We start from the raw sequence: 21930 nt of genomic DNA, 5'->3' as shown, positions 1-21930 counted from the left end.
AAGGTGTGACTTATGTTCCGAAAGATCTTTCAAAAGGCAGTTTTCTACAAATTCTTTGTAAATATGGGTGCTAATATTATAGTTCTATTATTTTTTATTCTAAACTAAATATGTTTAATATTTTAAAACATTCAACCATTTTTACGTTGAGCGTACAGTGTCTGCGAACGCTGGTGTGTGAACGTGTGTGTGAACGTGTGTGAATGGTTCCTTGATGTAAAGCGCTTTGAGTGCCTTTTAAAAAAAAATTCTCATATACCACATGAACACGCCACATGAACACGTTACATGAACCCGCCACACGAACACGCCACACAAACAAGTCACACGAACCCACCACACGAACACGCCACACGAACACGCCACATGAACACGTTACATGAACACGTCACATGAACACGCCACATGAACACGCCACATGAACACGTTACATGAACACGTCACATGAACACGCCACATGAACACGCCACATGAACACGTTACATGAACACGTCACATGAACACGCCACATGAACACGTTACATGAACACGTCACATGAACACGCCACATGAACACGTTACATGAACACGTCACATGAACATGCCACATGAACACGCCACATGAACACGCCACATGAACACGTTACATGAACACGTCACATGAACACGCCACATGAACACGCCACACGAACACGTCACACAAACACGTCACACAAACATGCCACATTAACACGCCACATTAACACGCCACACAAACACGTCACATTCACACGCCACATGAACCCGCCACATAAACCCGCCACATGAACACGTCACATGAACACGCCACACGAACACGCCACACGAACACGCCACACGAACACGCCACACGAACCCGCCACATGAACACGTCACATGAACACGCCACATGAACACGTCACATGAACACGTCACATGAACACGTCACATGAACACGCCACACGAACACGCCACACGAACACGCCACACGAACACGCCACACGGACACGTCACATGAACACGTCACATGAACACGCCACATGAACACGTCACATGAACACGTCACATGAACACGCCACATGAACACGCCACATGAACACGCCACATGAACACGTCACATGAACACGTCACATGAACACGCCACACAAACACATCAAACGAACACGCCACACGAACACGCCACATGAACACGCCACATGAACACGCCACATGAACACGCCACACAAACACGCCACACGAACACGCCACATGAACACGCCACACGAACACGCCACATGAACACGCCACATGAATACGCCACATGAACACGCCACACAAACACGCCACATGAACCCGCCACATGAACATGCCACATTCACACGTCACATTCACACGCCACACGGACACACCACACAAACACGCCACACGAACACCCCACATGAAAACGCCACACAAACACGCCACACAAACACGCCACATGAACCCGCCACATGAACACGCCACATGCGCACGCTGGGTTTATCACATGTTTATCTCACCGTCCACAGAAGCTCTCTTGGGCAGGATGGTGATGGCGCCCTTGGCCACCCGCTCCTGACCGAGCACAGGGGAGATTTTAGACCCCCAGCTGTCTGAGCCCACCCACAGGAAGTGACCTGTCTGATTGTTCTTTTTGGCTGCATCTAGGACTCGCCTGGAAGAGACAGACATCAAAATGACACTTCAAGATGCACACATAGGTAACTTAACATCATATATACAGTAGATGAACAGTAGATCATGTATATTCTGGTTCATGGGTCACTTCTGTACACTGTGTCCACATTTGAAAGAGTTTGGTGCAATTGTGAGGAAGTTATGAGCAAAAACTCTTTTAATTTCAAATATCCACTTGCTGTAATAAGATTCTATCGGCCTAAACCAATCAGAAAACAGAATACATTTAAATTTACCGATCAAATTCAACTGCAAATGTGGACATTACATCCATTTCTTTCTTTTGTTTGTTGTTGTTCTTTTTTGATTTTCTGGAGTTAATCTGCCTGACCTCTGCCGGTGCCGTCACTTTAACTTCAAGTGTTATTAAAAAGTTATCAGCTAGCCTAATCTTTTTGCCACATACAGGTAATGTTTAAATATTTGAAATGAATATGAATTAAAAAAAAGTAAAATTTGACTTTTAAATGTATGGAATATTCTCTAAAATAGTTGTTTGATTAAAATAATCTGACCACTGGAACATAAATGGTTGTTTTGACATGTGCTGATGATAGAACCTTAAAATTCCAAATGAGTAATATTGCATTTGAAGGTTCTCTCTGCAAATGAACACATCCCACGTGGGGTGTCCTTTACTCCCACGTATCAAATACATATGTCTCCTCTTTTATTTTTGCTATACAAGTGGTCAAAACCTTGAACCTTAATATCTCATAGCTAAGCTGAACACAGACAGAACCTTTGGACGAATATTAATCTCCACACGGATGTTCTAGCCTTATTTAGGACCTCAACATAAAACTACCCGATTTTAGGAACTGTGGTAAAATAAAAAAAAGTTGGTGATGCATCAATCAACCCTTTCCAGATCCACCATATACGTGAGCTGCAGAAATGTCGATGTAAACACTGGATTAGAGTACGTTTCCATCGTCAGTCCCTGAGAAGAGTGAACAATGAAACATGAAAAATCCATCCATTTACATTTAAACCATGCAGTCTTTCTACAACTCATATTATTAAACCTAAATGACTTATTATTACTCTCAGTATGTGTCCTGGCTTAGTGTTAATTGTTTTAGTCCCCTACTGTTTTCTTTCAGAAGTCATTGTGCATTTTCTTCTCTTCTTAAAACCCAGTACAAAGAAGTACAACGCCTTTGACTTAATGTGCTTCTCAAGGTAATGGTGTGAGACCTACATTTTAGTAACACTTCAAAGCATGGCTGGCTGACATGGCTTCTATTTCATTGTTTCTTTTTCAAAACAAAATAAAAAACATCTTTTAGTTTTGATTTTGAGTATCTATTAATCTATAGAGGATTGGCTGTATTGAGCTTGGCTTGGTCAAGAGTCAGGACTAAAGATGAAACCGTATTGTGCATGTCTTTTGCCTGACCAACCAGTCCCTCCTACATTCTTCAAACGCAGAAGGGTCTGGAATCCAACCCAGTCGCTCCAATTTCCAAAGGGAGTGATTGACAGGCGGATTAAACAATCAGACAAACGCTTTGTCTGTCTAAACAAACATGGAGGCTTTCGAGGAAAACATAAAAATAACTTAAAGGTGCCATATCATGCTTTTTTCACTCTATCCTAAGTGTATAATTGATAATAATAAGGGTTGTGCAACACCCATAACATAATAGTTATGAAATATCACCCAGACCTTGGACCCCCTCACCAACCCGGAAATGCAGACGGCTTGGTTTGATATTCGCCCCCACCCTTGTGAAGAGCGATCTGGCTCCCCCGCCCAACCCGTGACGTAGTCTCAGCGAGTGCGTGTGTGCCCCGCCCACCCGTGACGTAGTCTCAGAGAGTGCGTGTGTGCCCCGCCCACCCGTGACGTAGTCTCAGAGAGTGCGTGTGTGCCCCGCCCACCCGTGACGTAGTCTCAGAGAGCGCGTGTGTGCCCCGCCCACCCCAGAGACGGTGGGGGTGTAAACGGAGGCAGAGGTGACAGCGTGGACACAGCCACTTTTCACGTACTGTGTCATCTTTCGGCAAAGTAAAGAGTTTGACGCAATTTTTACAGCCAAAAACACATTTTCTCAAACCAGGCATGTTGACGACAAATAACGAGCTGTGTCCGCGGCAGCAAACAAACAAAAGAAGTCATGTTTGCTAACTTAAATAGCCCCCCTTCCCCCAGGCTCCGCGCTGAGGGAGGCGGGAGGGGGTGGAGAGGGGGGATGGTGACGCGGGCCTGTGGTTATGACGCGGTCTTGCACCCACCCCCCCGTCAGTTTGGAGATTCGAGGAAAGGATATAGTCTGTACTATAGATAAAAACTGCGGGAATCACTCTGGGTACATATATGAAGCACAAATAGCAATGTAAGAAGGTTAAAAGCTCTGAAAAGTTGATTTTGCATGTTATGGGACCTTTAATAATAATAAATAAATAAGACTTCTGCTGAGTCAACAAGCGACGCACTAAACTCTGTGAATCTGAGGTAAATTAAGTTATATATTTGGTCCTGAATGTTCGAAAATATTTGAGAGATGTCTTCCGCATTTGAGGGACACGTGACAGAAATTAGCGGCGGTGGTTGGACCGGTTAATGAGAGGTTCTGGAATCGGACCATCTGCATTTGAACCATTTATTTTCATAACAACATTTACCAGTGTTTACGCCTAAAAAAAACATTTTTTCATGAATACAGGCATAACTCAAGACAGCCACATTTATGCTATTAATGGGCCGTCTTTTCCCTCTCAAAACGTTTCTCCACAGCGGACATGAGCGCAGTGGCACCCCCGCCGTTCACTCTTACCTGATGTCGTCCTCGTTAGCAAACATTATGACGGCTCTGGCATTGGAGGTCTCCAGCAGGCGCCTGATAATCTTGTCAAACTCCCCCATCCTGGGCTCCCGTGGAATTTTCAAGGACTGGGCGATACAAACTCCTCCTGGGACAAAAAAAAGGGACACGTAAGGAAATATTAGGTGATTCATTTCTTTGCCGTCTTACTGCATCAAATCAGGTTCTGCTCGGTTCATCATCAAGTTACATTTTGGAGCTCTATGAATCAATTAAGGGATTATGTACGGTAAGTAAGATAAGATAAGATAAGATAATCCTTTATTGTCCACACATAGTAAGTAGAATGGCCTTTCCATCTTGGCTTACTGGTTTCATCTGCTTGTCTCCATAAAGTTATAGATGCTAAGCAAAGCAATGACATCTCTTGCAGACAAGCAGTTAACTGACCTTCTGTTTTAAGAGTCACATACTTTACGTTTACATGCACAACTAACTTCAGGCCACTCTTGTCCCAGTCTACACCAGATTAAAAAAACAATTACAAATTAAAAAAGAAGAATTAGGTCCGAGCAAGGGGCTGTTACTCAGGTGCATCTTGTAATTTAGCAGTAGCGCTAATAAACATGCTAATAAAAACTGCTCTCATACATACAGCATAGTATAGCATAGGTTTATTGCCATTATCAGTGAACAAAATACACAGGCTTGGAACTTGCTTTGGTGGTTCGGTGCAACATACAACACTGACAATAAAAAAAGCTATAAAAGATATATCAGATAAGGCATGCATTAAAGACAAACAATTTAAATGTACAGATGTAGTGCAGAATGGGAACAGTGCAGTGAGTAGAAGCCACACTATTGGCAGACGCAGTTACGTTGAACATTTGATTTTCAGACACGCTCAGATCTGCAACTGCACAAAAGACTGTATCAACACAAAAGGCAGACGGCAATCGACCGTCCACATCCACCTCAAAGACACGAACCACATCTGAAGACAGTGAGGTGATGATTTTGAGCAGGGAGAAAGGATGGTTTGAAAGCAAGGGTAAAGGAGGCGTTTGGTGAAAAATGAGAATCCCTCTATTTAACATTACCAAAGGATGGGAATGTCCCCGTGTAGTCCTAACATGTAAACAAAGACAGTTTGGTTTTAAAAGGTAGGGTCGTTTTTACTTTCACTTTGACGCGGCGGACCAAAACAATGAAACAAGACAAAGCTAGTCCGCATTGAGGGACTTTAGGGTGTCGTCTCTGCTGATGTAAAATGACTAGTATGTTTCTCGTACTGTTGAAAGGCTCTTCTAGTCTGTCCTCAGTGTGATCCGACTACACTGTCCCATGCAGCAGGAATATAACAATATAACTTCTCTAGATGTGCGATGTTTGAGAGTGGAATCAAGTCACCTCAACTGAGCTCCCAGGTTTACATGAATTCTGAATTGGTTTTAATCAACACTAGGCCAGTTATCTATGGTATTTTTTCGGGAGTGTATATAAATGTAGTGATTGTGCATATTTAAGCTCTTTAGCAGGTTCATGGTCAGAAGCAACACGCTGGAGAATTAGCATGCAGCACATTTTTGGTAGTATTTATGTTTAATTAGGTCTTATAGATAAGGCTGACAGTTATACATCAAAACACACTAGACTGACTCAAATGTGACATGGATGCACACTAAACGTCCAAAAAGTTTCTCTAAAAAGGGACATTGGAAATTGACTTATTTACATTTCTTTCTGAAGAATGCACCTCTCCCCGGAAAACCATCATACGTTATTCCTTTAATGTAGTTATATGGTTTGAATGTCTGCCAATGCTACAACAACTACAACATCTACAACAACTGCTATAATCACTTCTGTTTGGTTATTTCCCGTTGTGGTGAACTCTGTCCCATCTCCTCCTGCCTGTTCTAGCCCATTTGTCACTCCCACTGCATCATCCCGCCTTAATTACATACACGTAGAACTGTCAACTAAACCACTTTCCAAACAAACACTCGTTAGCCAAATTACAATCAAATGCCTCTCAAGGATAATCACTAAATAGAGAAAACTGTCACCGGACAACCCTGCCTGATCCCCTCACACTGATAAACATGATGTCAAAAAATAAATCTTACGATTATTGCGACGCGAGTGCAGTATTTACACATTGACGCGCTCGTTTTACCTCTGTGTGTCCTTGGAGATGTTCGAAGTGATTAAGTGGTCTGCTTCAAAGCCTCACTCCTCCAATAAAGAACTGTCTCCATAGTAACACACGTCCACTTGAAGGCTTTATCATTTTGTCGACTTTTAGGTTTTCAATACTTGATCATATAAATTGCTGGCGCAGTTATAGATGAAGTAGTAAAACACATATCAGTACTTGTAACAGTAGTGATAGTGAAAGTATTTACAACAATAGTATTGTCGTTTTGAAGAGTTCTTGTAATACTGCAGATACATTGAGTAAAGCGCTTAGCACGTTAGCCCATAGCAAGACAGTACCGTATTTTCCGGACTATAAGTTGCACTTTTTTCATAGCTTTGGCCGGGGTGCGACTTATACTCCAGAGCGACTTATATGTGATATTATTTGTTATTTTCACACTGGCAACCGCATTTCACACGTTGATTAATTTCACACTGACAACCACAAGAGGGCGCTCTAGGCTCTAAGTGACGCAGAAGAAGAATCTGCATTTCCTCTACCTCTGGAGTTTGTTGAGTTGTTTAGAAGTGACACAGAGGAAGAAGAATTCAATGGATTTAGTGATTTGGGGTAAAACTGATGCTTTGTTAAACTTGTTAGCATGTTCTTTATGCTATAGTTATCTGAATAACTGTTAATATGTTACGTTAAAGGTTGAATGGACGATTTTTTTGGCCCAAATTTAAGTCTTATTTCCTCGTGGCTTGGACTGCCGATTACATTGATCTATCATAATATAGTTCCCTCAGTGTACGGGACAAAATGAAGACGGAGATAGACGGTTCGAGCTGACGCAGAAGAAGACAGAAATCTACGGGAGACGAGCGATGCGATGCGCTCCGTCGCCCTAATGAACAAACGCACGTGTGTGTTGTATCAGTCCGCACGGGGGAGTGGCATGCGCTCTTCCGCCTGCGTTCTCAAATCATCCAGTGCGACTTAAATGGCCGTGTCTACAGAGCCATATAACGTGCCGCGGCTCTGTAGACACTCCCGACTTATATATGTTGTTTGTTTTTTTTACTCTTATTATGCATTTTTGGGCTTGTGCCTTATACTCTGGAAAATGTGGCGCTTAATTTTATTTCCAGGCTATTGGGTGTTATGAACGAACAAATGTATTGTTTCGTCAAAATAAAAAGTGCACTACATCCAAGCACAAAACAAGATAAGAAATACATATTTGTTATTTGACCAGGTGAAGGCAGAAGCCAAGGCTTATTGTGCCTCCCCCCACATTTGTGGATAGTTTTTGTATTGTACTACATTAGTGGAAACTTTATCAACAAAACAAAACTACAGGATGTTCCCAAGTATTAACTACAACCATTCTCATTTTAACGACAATAAAAATGTGTTTTATTCTGCTATTTTTCCATCACAATGGTTTTAAAGATCAAAATTGAATAGGAAGTTTTCTTTTCTTTTTTTTTTAACTCGTCACATTCCATAGTAAAACTCTACTTTACTACTACTCAACGTTCCCTCAGTTTTGTTTTCACGTACAGTAAGTACTGTGAAACATACACCTTTTTGTTAAATTATATTTACTTTTTCTCCAGGTAAACTTCTTCGATGATTTAGAGATTTGATTGTATTTGACTGCATACATAAACGTAGCAGTATACAAATCTACCAAGACATAAAAGCTTTGTTTGTTTGAACAATGGGCGAAATATAAGATACATGATTAATCAGTCTAATAATAATGCTTCTAGTTTGTATTTGTGTCTAGTTTGGATGTATTTATCAAAATTTCAAAACTATGTTAATTATGGTGTGAAGCCCCCAGGCCAAGTTACAGGTCAGATCAGTGACGAGGTGAACCTGCTCACAGTAAGAGAATATATATGTTTTTAATGTGTGTTGCTTTTTCAAACAATAAAAACCACTAACTTGAACAATTAAGATGGATAAGTTTATTTCATACTGAGGAACATTCTGGGTGAAGTGATCAAATCTCCATGGCGACGAGCAAGTGGCCCTTCAAGCAGAGAGGTTACACATGTGCTTCTTCATAGCCTCTACTACAGACATCAATAACTCCATCACACTTCCAAAATGAACACTTCATTCAGAACTTGCCTTCCCCATAGAGACACCTGACAACCACCGTGATGGTCCAACTCTGCACCTTTATCACTCATTTGCTTTGAAGTTGCAAAAAAAAAAAAACAACCAATTAAAAAACATAACTTCACTTATTAACGCGCATCCTCTGATCCCCCACGGAAAGGAAATCTGCAAGGTTAGGACACGAGATAACATCAACATCCCCTTTAATCACATGGGAGTAGTTGAAAGCAGGAATTGCAAAATAAAATTTGCGCTTTAGAAGTTAGATGACAAATGATGATCTAATGTCACAACCTGCTCATTAAACTTATGTAAAGAAACACAGAGAGACAAATGGAGGACATGGATCAATAGTAAAGCCATTTATAATGCCTCGGTTTTATGAGCGAGGATGAAAAGGAAGCAGCTTTAGTGGAGAAAAGTTTGGAGAGATGAGAAAGAATTGATTGCGTGAACTACAAGACCTTGTATCGATTTAAAAAGAGAGATCCAGGTCGGGGGGGAAAAGGAGCGCAGTATAAAACAGTGGGATGCCTTACAACTGGACATCTCTGTTATCCGCTTTGTTGCTAAAGACGTATGAATGTCATTGGGAAGCATTAAAAGTCCATGTTATGAAAGCAGTTGGCTACGTTCACACTATTGGTCGAATCCGATTTTCTTCTTTCGAAATATGAACTGGATTGGATTTTAACAGCCCAAATCAGATTTTTTTCAAATGCGACCCAGACCACTTTCATGTGTGATACTGAATCTGATTCAAATCGGATGGCCAGACAACAGCAGCTAAACTATACCGTTAAAAAAGGGACATTTTAAACTTAATTGGTTTTGTAAAGTGTGACAAAGTTTATTACAAATCAGACAATGTTGACTTTTCACATACCGTATTTTCTGGACTATGAATCACACCTTTTTTCATAGTTTTATATACTCAGGAGCAACTTATATGTTATATTATTCGTTATTTTCTCACTGGCAACTGCATTTCACATGTTGATTATTTTCTCACTGACAACCACAAGAGGACGCTCTAAGCTCTAAGCGACGCAGAAGAAGAATCTGCACTTCCTCTACCTCTGGAGTTTGTGGAGTTGTTTAGAAGTGACACAGAGGAAGAAGAATTCAATGGATTTAGTGATTTGGGGTAATACTGATGCTTTGGTAAACTTGTTAGCATGTTCTTTATGCTATAGTTATCTGAATAACTGTTAATATGTTACGTTAACATACCAGACACTTACCACAGTTCTGTCTGTGCCTCATGTAGCTGAAGGTGTTAGCGTTAGCATACGTACACCTATTCACCATGTTCTCTCATCTGTTATTATTTTAAATTGCATTTCAAGATTAAACGTCTGTTCTTGGCCTTGGATTTTATCAAATAAATTCTCCCAAAAATGCGACTTATACTCCAGTGCAACTTATTGTTTGGAAAATACGGTAAAAGTCAGGGGGCCCTATAGAGTCATTTTATGATATGGGTATTCATTATTTTATTACTCTCGAGCCAATAATAACAAACTGGCGAATAACAATGGCTCTTTCCATTTCATGGCTCGAGTTAATGAACATAATTACAGTGTAAATATGACAGATTAGAGCAAAAGCAAAACTCATTTCAATCAGTTGTCCTCGTATCATGATTTGATTGATAGTTCACGCTGGAACGTAATTGTTTCTCTTGAAGCCGAGACTTGAGATGTCTCGACTGCGCTTGATACGTTCAGTCTCTCATCCTCACCGTCCCATCTGCTGATAATCGAATCAGGAACGCGTGCGCAGGTCATCCAGATAAATTCAAAATTAAGTGCACCCATCGCTCCTCTTGTGAATTGTAATTAAGGCCGTTTCATTTTTGAGATCCATTCATTTTGTCTGAAAGCATTAAACAAAAATGACTAAATGTTTGATTAGCACTGCTCTTCTCTCCTCCATCTTCATCGACCTCCTCACACACACGAGGGGGAGAGAAAATTGACGAGATTAGTCTCAGCGAGGACATTTATTTTATCTAATTTTATTTGTATGGCAAACTTTTTAAGGAGTAGAATGAATCAGGGGTAGCATAATGTAATTGAGCACTAAAGTTAATATATATAATAATTCAGGTCAATACATACAATACATATATATTGATAGTTATATATATATAAATATATATATTTGAAAGTAATAAAAAAGTGAGAGCAACAGATTGAAATTTGAAATAAATAACACTTCCTGGTCCATGCAAATCAGATTGTAAATTTTACAAAACACATTCTACATTCAGGATAATATATAACATGTAAAGCATATTTCACTAACCGTGTTAAGTTTAACACTGGGACCGCTGTGTTTTAATTTTAATCTCCCACGGTAACGGGCAATCTAGTCGCAGTGTAAATATCAATGTTTTGCACTGCCATATTCCACAAATAAACTTTTATACCACAAAATTATCAACATAATAATTATGATACAGTGTTGAATAGTTGCTTGTATAGGATATAATATCAAATTGTTCATAAAAAATGGGAAACTTGTATAAATGTAATTACTCTATGGATTTGTATCGCATTTTGTGCTGCTGCTTCAAGAAAGTCCAAGGTAAATGTCCAATCCAATACGTTAATTAATAAATGTATAGACTTGAAAACATGGCACTTATTAATCAATGTTTTTATTATACCAAGAAACGCACAGAATTGCACCAGCCCATTCCGGACCCTGTGAACACTGTTAGTAGGTTTATTGAGTGCGAACAGAACACACTTCTGTTCCGCAACAGTGGAGGAGATGTGAGCCTTTGGTGCTCTTTAGAAAATGTTATTTTGAACAGAGCTGCCTTCTAGCTAAAATAACTCACACTCCCATAAACACAAAAGTTAAATTAACCTGTGGTTGGGCATACCTAAATGGCATTGCTTTTATCATAGAGGATCTTACAGCCCACATATGAAAGCTTAGGCCTTCAAGTTTCTGCAGATGTGCATTTTTGGGCTTGTGCCTTATACTCTGGAAAATGTGGCGCTTAATTTTATTTCCAGGCTATTGGGTGTTATGAACGAACAAATGTATTGTTTCGTCAAAATAAAAAGTGCACTACATCCAAGCACAAAACAAGATAAGAAATACATATTTGTTATTTGACCAGGTGAAGGCAGAAGCCAAGGCTTATTGTGCCTCCCCCCACATTTGTGGATAGTTTTTGTATTGTACTACATTGGTGGAAACTTTATCAACAAAACAAAACTACAGGATGTTCCCAAGTATTAACTACAACCATTCTCATTTTAACGACAATAAAAATGTGTTTTATTCTGCTATTTTTCCATCACAATGGTTTTAAAGATCAAAATTGAATAGGAAGTTTTCTTTTCTTTTTTTTTTAACTCGTCACATTCCATAATAAAACTCTACTTGATAAGCAACGTTCCCTCAGTTTTGTTTTCACGTATAGTAAGTACTGTGAAACATACACCTTTTTGTTAAATTATATTTACTTTTTCTCCAGGTAAACTTCTTCGATGATTTAGAGATTTGATTGTATTTGACTGCATACATAAACGTAGCAGTATACAAATCTACCAAGACATAAAAGCTTTGTTTGTTTGAACAATGGGCGAAATATAAGATACGCAGAAAGGGAAAACATATGCCTGAATTGTAAAAAGGTTGAAGGGCATACATTATGCAGTTTTTGTATTGCTGTTGGCCTTTAAACATGCTTTTGATTATCTTTGCATTGGCATATTTTGGAACTTAAAACAATGCATATGTTTAGAAAATGCACGGATCAGATCAGATCCATCTACTGCCAGCAGAGGGCATGATCCAAAAACTCGACTTACTGTACATGCTAATATAAGCATCCAGTTGTAATGAACGCAATTTAACAGAAAGTATTTTCGAACTGTGTCTGACAATGACTCATGGACTTTTGGGAAATTGAAACAGAGTGATTTGTGAAGCTCAGAGACATGACAACCTCCTAAACAGTACGTGAATGAAGCAAAATACATCTCCAAGTATGTTTTTGATGAAGTAATGTTATAACGTTGTTGAAACCCTGAAAAAGAAATTTAAAAAATGAAAAAAAAAATACTGTGACAAAACATCCTGAAAGTCTCAGAAATGAAATAAAAGGAATCACATTTAAGAAACTATCCAATACCAAAGTGATTTTACATTTTCAACACAAGAAACTATGTCTCTTTTTTAATATATAATAGCAGTTTAGAGATGCCGTTGTGAGTTTCAAAAGTAAAAGCATCTGCTGTTGCTCACGGCGCTGTTTAATCTCACTGAGTCATAGTTAGAATAGTTATACCTTCTGCTTCCACCGCCAACGCTAAACATTAAAATACAGACATACTTCAAAACGCTCTCACTCAGTTAAAGCGGTGGTCATGCGATGTGTATTTGTAATCTTTTTTAAAACATTAGACACTGCTGTAGAATATTGGTCAATGGATTTTAATTAGCTTGGACATTATTGCATTCTCAGTGTTTAAAATATACTGTAGAACTGTCGCAAATCATCACTGAATATATAGTGGGTTATTTCAATTGAGGTTGAGTAATTTTGGCAAAATATCATATTTCCAACATGTCCAGGAACATTTGAGAGCAGACTGAAACATGAACGTCAAATCTAATACAGTAAGATGATTTTGATTTGGGTGCGATAAATCATTCAGTGCTAATTTCAGTGCAAACAAAACTTGTAAGACTTGCATTACCAATTAGAGCAGGGCCTATGACGGTTTGGACGCCTCATTAAGATAAATTACAATAAATTACATAGATAAAATTACACGTTTTGCTAAAAAAATAAACAAATTTGATCCCAGAATAGCTATTTTTTTAGGTTTGTAATTTTACTTCCTGATTGTAATTGATGATCACACTAGGAAATTACCCAGGGCGTGGCTGGAGAGCCGCGGCGCGGTCAAATAGCCGCGCAGTTTCAGGGACCGCGGCATTTCCCTTATAGCCCGTTATAGCCTCATGGCTAACCCTAACCTTAACCTTAACCCTAACCTTAACCGTAACCCTAACCTTAACCCGGCGAGGTCTAAAACGGCGCGGGCTAAAACGCGGTCAAATAGCGAAACAGTTTCAGGAGCCGCGGCGCGCGGACGGCACAAAAATAACATGGCAGTTTCGGCCGCGCGCCGCGGCTCTGCAGACACTCCCAATTACCCAGCAACCACTGGGCCAAAATCCATCTAACGTCACAATTGCATTTTTTTGACGGATAAAAAGATATGAGAGCACTTTTATTTTGTTGAATTGATGTTTAGAGTGTCAAAAAATATATATTTTCTGTAAATTTTGCATAACACAAATAGCTACTGAATTGGTGCAAAACTATGATTTATATTCACAACAGGCTTAAATACACCAAATAAAGTTTTCAAAAAAGTGTAAAATAATGTATTTTGTGTATACATGTATTATGCATAAACTGTGGATGGAATCCGTATCTCTAGTGTAATGTCACTTTTTCTACACAAATGAAACTTAATTAGTGCAAAACTATGATTTATAGGTTTAAATACATCAAAAACCGAAAATCATAAAAACATGCCATACACACTTTAACTTTAAGCCTTATAACTCTTGCAGCTTGATAAACATTTCTACACATGGGATTTTCCAGATAACCTGTTGTGTTTGCAAACCTGACTGTTAAAAATATATAAAACAAAATGGCATAAAGGCACCTATTTGCTTCTCCACAAACAGCGCCGCTCCAAACCTTTTCTTTGCGCACTGAACCTCACTCGTGCGTGTATTTGTATCAGCGTTACGTCCTGGACACCCACAGCTATTAATGGGATTTCCTCCAGTGTGACGCGAGTAATAGACGACATCAAAGCCCTGACTCTGACTCGGTGGCGTGCGTTCTCTCCTTCAGCGCATATCTGGTTTAAAATGAGATGCAGAACAAAATAAACCCTTTTTTCAGAACGATGAAGATGTCACGTTCAAATGTGTGGGCGGCGTGGCATAATGCGTCGGCATTGATTAGGACTGGATTAAATTCTTCCCTCGTCATGGAAGTAAGGAATTTAGCTTTAGATTTAGATTTTCTTTAAGGAAGCAGCCATTCACGCCCACGCACCGCGCCTGAGTGCACAAGTACAAAAGGAAATCAAAATGTTTTTGTTTTTGGATGACATACATTTTACTTTTCTTCCCAATGTACCAGCAAATATGTAATAATTGGGACTATTTCATTGTGAAATTAAATTTGTCGAGGGGGTCCAAAACACATAACACAAAGATAGAGCATTATAAATACAATATAATAGATGATATACTACTCACTATAATACTTAGAAGTTTTATTTGTATTCAGTAGTTGTAATGGTAAACACAAGTCCAACCTTATGTCAGCATGATATTAAAGGTTGAATAGAGGATTTTTGGGACCAATCAGTCTCATTTCCTCGTGGCGCGGACAGTTCTCCCATGTGTCAATCATTCCGTGCGTGCTACTGCACACCTGCAGCCTTGTTCTGGCTCGTTCCCAGGACAGCAGCACGTTTCCCTGGCTGCACATGCGTGGTTGATATGCCGGTGTGTGTTTAGTGAAGCTAGCAGCGAGTTCCTTCTCTGTAGCTTCACTCTTCAGACCGCCAAGTATGAAAATAGCTGAGGGACGACAGAGAAAGACTGGCTCGTTGCTCTAATAAACAAATGCACGTGTAGCACTGGAAGACTTGATGGCAGGCGGCCTCTCGGAAAGAACAGGAGGGTGGTGGGTGAGTGTGCGCATTTTCTTTCAACCTTTACTCAAGTCTTCACCTTTTAGTTTTTTCAAAATATAAAGAACATGACCAGAGAGCGAAGCATCAATCAAAAAATCAAACAAACATCAACTAAACATTTAAACAAGTACATATTTATAGGTTTATTTGAATTGGGACGGATACAAAAACATAGCAGCCCGATGCACGCTCATTGCACGCCAAGTCGCAGCACTTTTCACACATTAGACAGACACATCTGATTCATAAAACCTCTTTTCTCAGCTCATGACATGTTTTGGATCCTATGTTTGGACCAGATTATTCGATTGCTAAATTAATTGACGATTATTTTGATAATTACCAGTAACTAGCTGCAATTAATTGACTAACCCATTAAATATCCCCTTCAGTACTGTATGAATCGGTTGCTCATTTGTCATTTCAAGGTTTAGTTATTAGGCTACCCCAAATAAATTGTCTTTTTGCTGTAACCCGAGTCAACATTTTTTAAGTGGGTCGGACGGTAGACAAATTCTTATTTTTTTTTACTTTGAAGGCAAAAAAAAGATCAAATTTTTGTCATTTTTTGACTCGGAGTGACCACCAGGGGTCAGGCTTCAAGGGTCAATGACGGAAAACGTCTCTATCAACCCGATCGGGAGACTAAATCTCACGATTTTAAGATATTTTAATCGACCTTTTGGACGCCGCTATCCTTTATTTTGGTAGCGAAGGCGAGCGGGGGGAACATGCGGGGGACACGGGCGCCGCCATATTTGTTGTGATGATGCTGCTGAGGGTGTTTCAATCCCAGAATGCATTTGCGTAAGTAAAATTTCACACCCTGACAGAGGGTGACATTACTATGGAGATGTCAGTGGCGCCAACAAGGGCAAAGCAACTGGTAAAAGGAAATATGACGCTTCCTAAGTGCGGTCTGTTTTATTATAGACGCATGTGGAGGACTGAAAAAGACGCACATCTGGTGCGCAGTGCGTTATCAGTCCTTTGGGATGACAGACAGGTTTACAAGTGTGATAAAAATATTTGACACAGTGGTTTAGGAAAGACCGGTCGGTGAGTCAGCGAAATCGGCTAGTTTCATAGCGGGTCAGTCGGGTTACAGCAAACAGACATATTATTTTGCCTAGCCTTAGTCATATCACTGTATTAAATCAGTAGTAAAGCCTATTTTGAGTGTTATAGTTTGCACTCAATGAGCTGTGGGTTTTTTGGGGGGCAAAGCAAATATATTTTTTCTCAGTTTTTCCTGACGCCCTCGGGGCCGAGCAACGCGCCGCTTTGAACTCACTCATTTATGTGTCCACGTGAACGCTGTGGAAGGTGCATTCCAGTCTTTCTTTTCATGTGCACTTTTCTGTTAGTGTGTGCTGTAAGTGACGCAGTACATATTGCGTGGCACAGTGCATTTTTTACCCTAAATTGGATCCTCTGGCTCACTAATGAATTATTGACAACACCCACAGAAATGCTGTCCAAGGAAATTAGCTTCCTTTGAAAAAATGTGTGCCTAAGAATGTATAGTCTCAAATGGGCAGGCAAATTTAGGGCAATTGTAACTCAAAACCAAAAAACAACACATTTCACAGCGTGTGTTATCATAATGCCATAGATTGCAAGACTTCCGTGGTTCCAAAGCTATCATTACGATCAACAAAACAGTGAATGACCATCAGTTGAAGAAAACAACCATCCCAAAAAGTCACAATCCCTCTGTTCTCCTGAGTGGACTATAAAGTGTGAAGTTATCAGCAGTGGTTTTGTGTTACACTGCGGTCTAATCCAATGCAGATAGTAGACATTGGATATTTGCAGTGATCTACAGCACTATAATGAAACCTCCGAAGTGGTACTCGGGCAAAATACTATCATTTGCCGACTCAAAGCATCCTTATCCTGCTGGTCGTAGAGCGCCATTGTCTTCTACTCCGTGTTGCTATTAAAACGAAAGCTTATTAGAGGCTCAAATCAGCAAAAGGCAGATGTTCTGGAACAAAAGCACAATTATATTTTGGTGAAACTATATTACAAAAGCTGACACACAACCCACCACGCAACACAAGACATTTTATTTGTTTCTGCCGGAAGCTTTGTTAGTGTCTTGAACTGTAAAAAAAGCGCGGAAGGTCTGACTGTAGATTATTGCTTCTGTGGAATGAGAAATTGGCAGGTCAAAGGTAACTCCCCATTCTGGACAATGTGAGACGGACACATATTTTGTTCACTTTGTTTCGTATTTGATTTAGGAGCATGAACGATTATGCTAAATGTGACTTGGGAGACAGTTCACACCTAGAGTAGTTCAGTACACGTAACCAGTAGTTTGAGTTAGTTTAAATGTGGTAAGCTGCTCCCATCGGACAGATATAAAGCAGTGACTCACCAGTTGAACTCTGAAGAAGCGACTTGGATGAGTGATGAACCGTCCTCACAATAACATTTTATTTTGCTTTTATTCTAACAGCTTTTCTGGTGCTCTCCGTTGAGTTGCTACGAATCTTCCACAGCAATTAAATGTAACTAAAAAACTAAACTGAAATGCCAAGGCGCTAATGATCACACATGTAAAAGCCTTATACCAGCAATCCCCAACCCTTTTCCTCACAGGGATAGGTACAATCTTTTTTCGGGGACAGGTTGAAGGGGGCAGAGTCAGTAACAATGGTTTAAAATGTGAACTTTTAAAATACCTTATTACTTATGTTTGGTGTTTATTAGATTTATTGGCTCTATATTTCCATGGTAAAACACATAATATTGGGACATAACATGAGATTATAAAACCAAAAAAATGAATACATTTGCCTTTGGGGACCAGTAGCAGATGGCCCACGGCCCGGGTTTGGGCCCCGCCCCAGTGATTGGGGACCCCTGCCTTAAACCGCTACACCACCTGTCAGCACTGAGTAGATAAAGTTATATTCCATAATAACTTGGAACATTACAGACTGGAGTAAATCTATATGTTGTTCAAGAACTGTAGTTTGTTTTACCATGATCCACTTCTGGAATGTTTACGTGAATGTTTGAAGTTGTATAAATGTGTGTTTTCCCCTTTCTGTTCCTGTTTCTGGGACACGCTTATTTTTCACTTGGCGTTTCTTGACTATTTTTTTTTTTTCAAATGAAATCAGGCCAAAATTTGAATGTCAATTTTTTCAAGCGTTCGAGATCCCTGAGGTAAAGTTTTAGGCTGTGGATGTTTTCAGCAATGCAGAACGACAACAACGACTTTGTCTGTGCATATAAAGACACCGTGCAGCAAATTCAAAGAAAGTATGTACGTTTTCTTATGAAATTGAAAAAGAAAGGGAGACGGAGTTAAATTCTTAATTCCCTAATTTGTGAATTAAATAATAATAAATACATACATAATAAATACTGGTGTTGTGCATTTATATATTTTTGGGTTTTGTTCCCGCTCAATAAACCTGTATACAATATATTTGCATTGTTCTTTAGTCTGTAATTACCCGTCCCAGTGTGTGTGTGTGTGTGTGTGTGTGTGTGTCAAGGGGAGTGAGCGGCCCGGTCTGTCTTCACCACAGGAGCCGACAGTCCAGCTGAAGTCAGCGCTTACACCGGTCTGAAGGGAGACACAAGGAGAGGGCTGTGTGTGAACGTGTGTGTGCTGGGTATTTATCACATCGTGGGGACTAAAATCTGTACATACACAAATGAGGTCCCCATGACGTAAATCCTTCATCATTACATGAACAACATGGGCTAATGTTTAAATATAAACTTTCAAGTTAACTTTCAATACGTCTAATATGTGACTATAAAGAGTGGTGTTGATTTTTAGTAACTATTTATTGTCAAGGAATACAACCAAGTAATGATAATTGCAATGTTTCACTTTGAGTCTTGCATGATTGGGGGCTCCAAGTGGCTGGTGGTCCGGACAGTTAAATATAATGTGCCTTTCTGTTATTTAATTCCAATACGGTGCACCATACTGTGGTTGAGAATTATTTTCCCATGTAAAGAGCACGAGAGTGCTCAAAATATACTATGGAAAAGTTATGTTGTGATTTACCACTATGTCATTTTTAGAACCTTGAAATAATCTAATCATTCAAATTTACAATGCAAATTACAATGTAATTATATCTCACAGTATAAGAGCTGGCAGAACTCACAGTTTGAAATACAAAGTTAATCTTTCAACAACCTACTTTGTTTTCAGCTTCTCAGTTGTAGTGCTGTTGTAGAAAAGTCCTAATGATGCTGAATGTTCTTTCTGACACAAATTGGTTACAGACTGATTGAATCTAATATTTAAATGTGCGTTTGTGCAACTAAACCATAATGAACCTTGTTTTTGTAAGACCTGCATTGGTTAGCCTAAACTACGTCAACAGCAAATGGATGAAAAGAATGAAGATATCAATCCAGTATGGCATTTGCTTTCTAAGAGAGAAAAAGAAGTCTTTGGAGAATTACCGGAAGGCACCTTATCACTGTGTGTGTACCAAATTCTGAATCCTAGCCTCTTTCTAATTACCAATAACAAGCTCATTTATAAAAGACCACCGGACCCGTATTAACAATTTAGTAAGCGCCAACCAAGCAACTCCGGTTAAATCAAGCATGAAAGAAGAATAGCGGAAGCTTATGGACTCTAAGTTTCACACACACAGAACAATAGAGGTATATTGAACACATTTAGCGTGATAATGTGATGGACCAGCAACTATAAACCTGATTAAAATGCCATTTAGTTTCAGCAGCAGCCAACAAAAGTTCAGGAAGTGTTTGTGAAAGCTAAAGTAAGTTTACTCCTGATCTAGACCAGATTAAAATGACAATGACTAGTTTGAAAGGATTGTTCACAGTTCCACTTCCTGTGATTGAGTGACTGAAAAGGCAGATTTAGTCCTGCTTCCTTTCTGGTTGAGTAATAGTTTGGACCTTGTTAGATAACCCATCTGCAAAACCGCTTACAGCAGAGTCTAGAAGTGTTGATGATATTCAATGGGGTTTAACGCTTTCGGAAGAGAATCTTTTTGTCATTGTCATTGTTATTATTGCAGTTAGCCTGGCAATTTAAGTTTGTATAGTTCTTTAATAGTTTTCATAGTTAAAACTAAACACATCAGGGGCAATTGAACCAAGAACTGCTAAACTAACTTACACATTTAGTCAGGATATTTAGTTGTAGTTGGAATGATTACAGATCTTATACGTTGCTATCATAGACTGATATGGGTTTTGGGGTTCCGATACCGATAGAAAAGGAAGTTGGAGGGGCCGATATAACTGCTATTTTGTAATGTAAAACAATTTATGTATAAACTATATGCAGCTGATTATAAAAACTGTGTCAGGCTTTATTCATTCTAAATTGGGTTTATTTAGCTGACATTTATTGTTATTCTGCCTCTAAACAGTGAATTTTTAAACATTATTTTTGATACTTAAACATTGAAGTAAATTTATGAGCCTGCAGTGAGCCTAATTAAATGTGCCTGTACAAATGCTCATTTACATGCTAATTTGAGTTCATTAAAAACAGATACAGCCATAATCACTTTACCAATGAGAGAACAGATGCAATGTTTACAGTGTCTTTCAAGCCTTATGGTCAACTCACCGATTTCCCTTCACATAGCTTTCTTAATAGCAGATTTCCCTCAAACTAAGATAAGATTGCATTTAATTATAAGATTAAACTGTCCCTTTTCAATCTTGAACACTTCTTCCAGCTCACAGTCCCCCTACCCTCCCAAGCACATCCCAGGCAAACTTGTCTGAAGCAATGCTTTCTTATGCTAAACCATAGCTTAAAACGGAAACATCTTTCATCTTAAGAAAACAACCAAATTACACACTGCGTCGGTGGATTGTGGTTCAGCTCTTGTTTCAAGCTATATTTCACTCTTTCTATTCATTACGAGGCTGTTGTTGCCAGTTCTATTTATGAGGGATGTTTCATGTTGAGTCTGTAGGAACAAACACGCACTTGGATAGGGGGGTTCACGCAGCCCGTCTGTTCTCTGCCCAGACTGGAGTTTGTTTCTCTTGTTGACGAGTCTCCATGCTCACTCATAAAGCTATGCGCCTGAATTGAAAAGCAGTCACAGCAGAGATGATGTACTCCGGTGCTGGGCTTGGGGCTCATTTTCCAAGGTACTTTTGGGACTCATGACTCGGGTCGAACAAGATAACTGATGACCGGCACTTGGACTCTTGTCCTAGTTACAGCTCTCAGGTCCATGTACTGCTTATCTCAGTAAATCTGCTTTTATAAACATGTTCTAAATGATGCTTTTATGTTCAAGGTTAAGTTTAACGTTGTAAGCGCTTGGAGTTGGGCCTGTGAACCACAACGCATTTGAGTCTATGGCAATGTTTGTCAGGTTGCCATTGTACAGCGCCCCTTCCTGCGGCTAAACTGTTTCACTATTGCATCCAGGTCACACACATCAGTGTTCAT

The 21930-nt window shown here is 39.5% G+C and overlaps 1 protein-coding gene across 2 annotated transcripts in view; it reads right to left on the bottom strand.

Moving 5' to 3' along the window:
• grm8a (glutamate receptor, metabotropic 8a) overlaps positions 1–21930 on the bottom strand; it is a 455282-nt gene that overhangs the window by 117815 nt on the left and 315537 nt on the right. For both annotated transcript variants that reach the window (XM_072454896.1, XM_072454897.1), the window contains exons 3-4: positions 4455–4590; positions 1494–1648 (exon numbers count right to left, since the gene is read on the bottom strand). In XM_072454896.1, the coding sequence (XP_072310997.1) occupies positions 1494–1648; positions 4455–4590 (291 nt within the window). The remainder of the gene's footprint in view (positions 1–1493; positions 1649–4454; positions 4591–21930) is intronic.

This window comes from Eucyclogobius newberryi, unplaced genomic scaffold (assembly GCF_026437365.1).
Source record: "Eucyclogobius newberryi isolate DKJ021-1_F unplaced genomic scaffold, fEucNew1.0.hap1 SCAF_2, whole genome shotgun sequence".
Taxonomy (NCBI): Eukaryota; Metazoa; Chordata; class Actinopteri; order Gobiiformes; family Gobiidae; genus Eucyclogobius; species Eucyclogobius newberryi.
The sequence above is the reverse complement of the archived record's forward strand: the minus strand, read 5'-3'. Positions and strand labels throughout refer to the sequence as shown.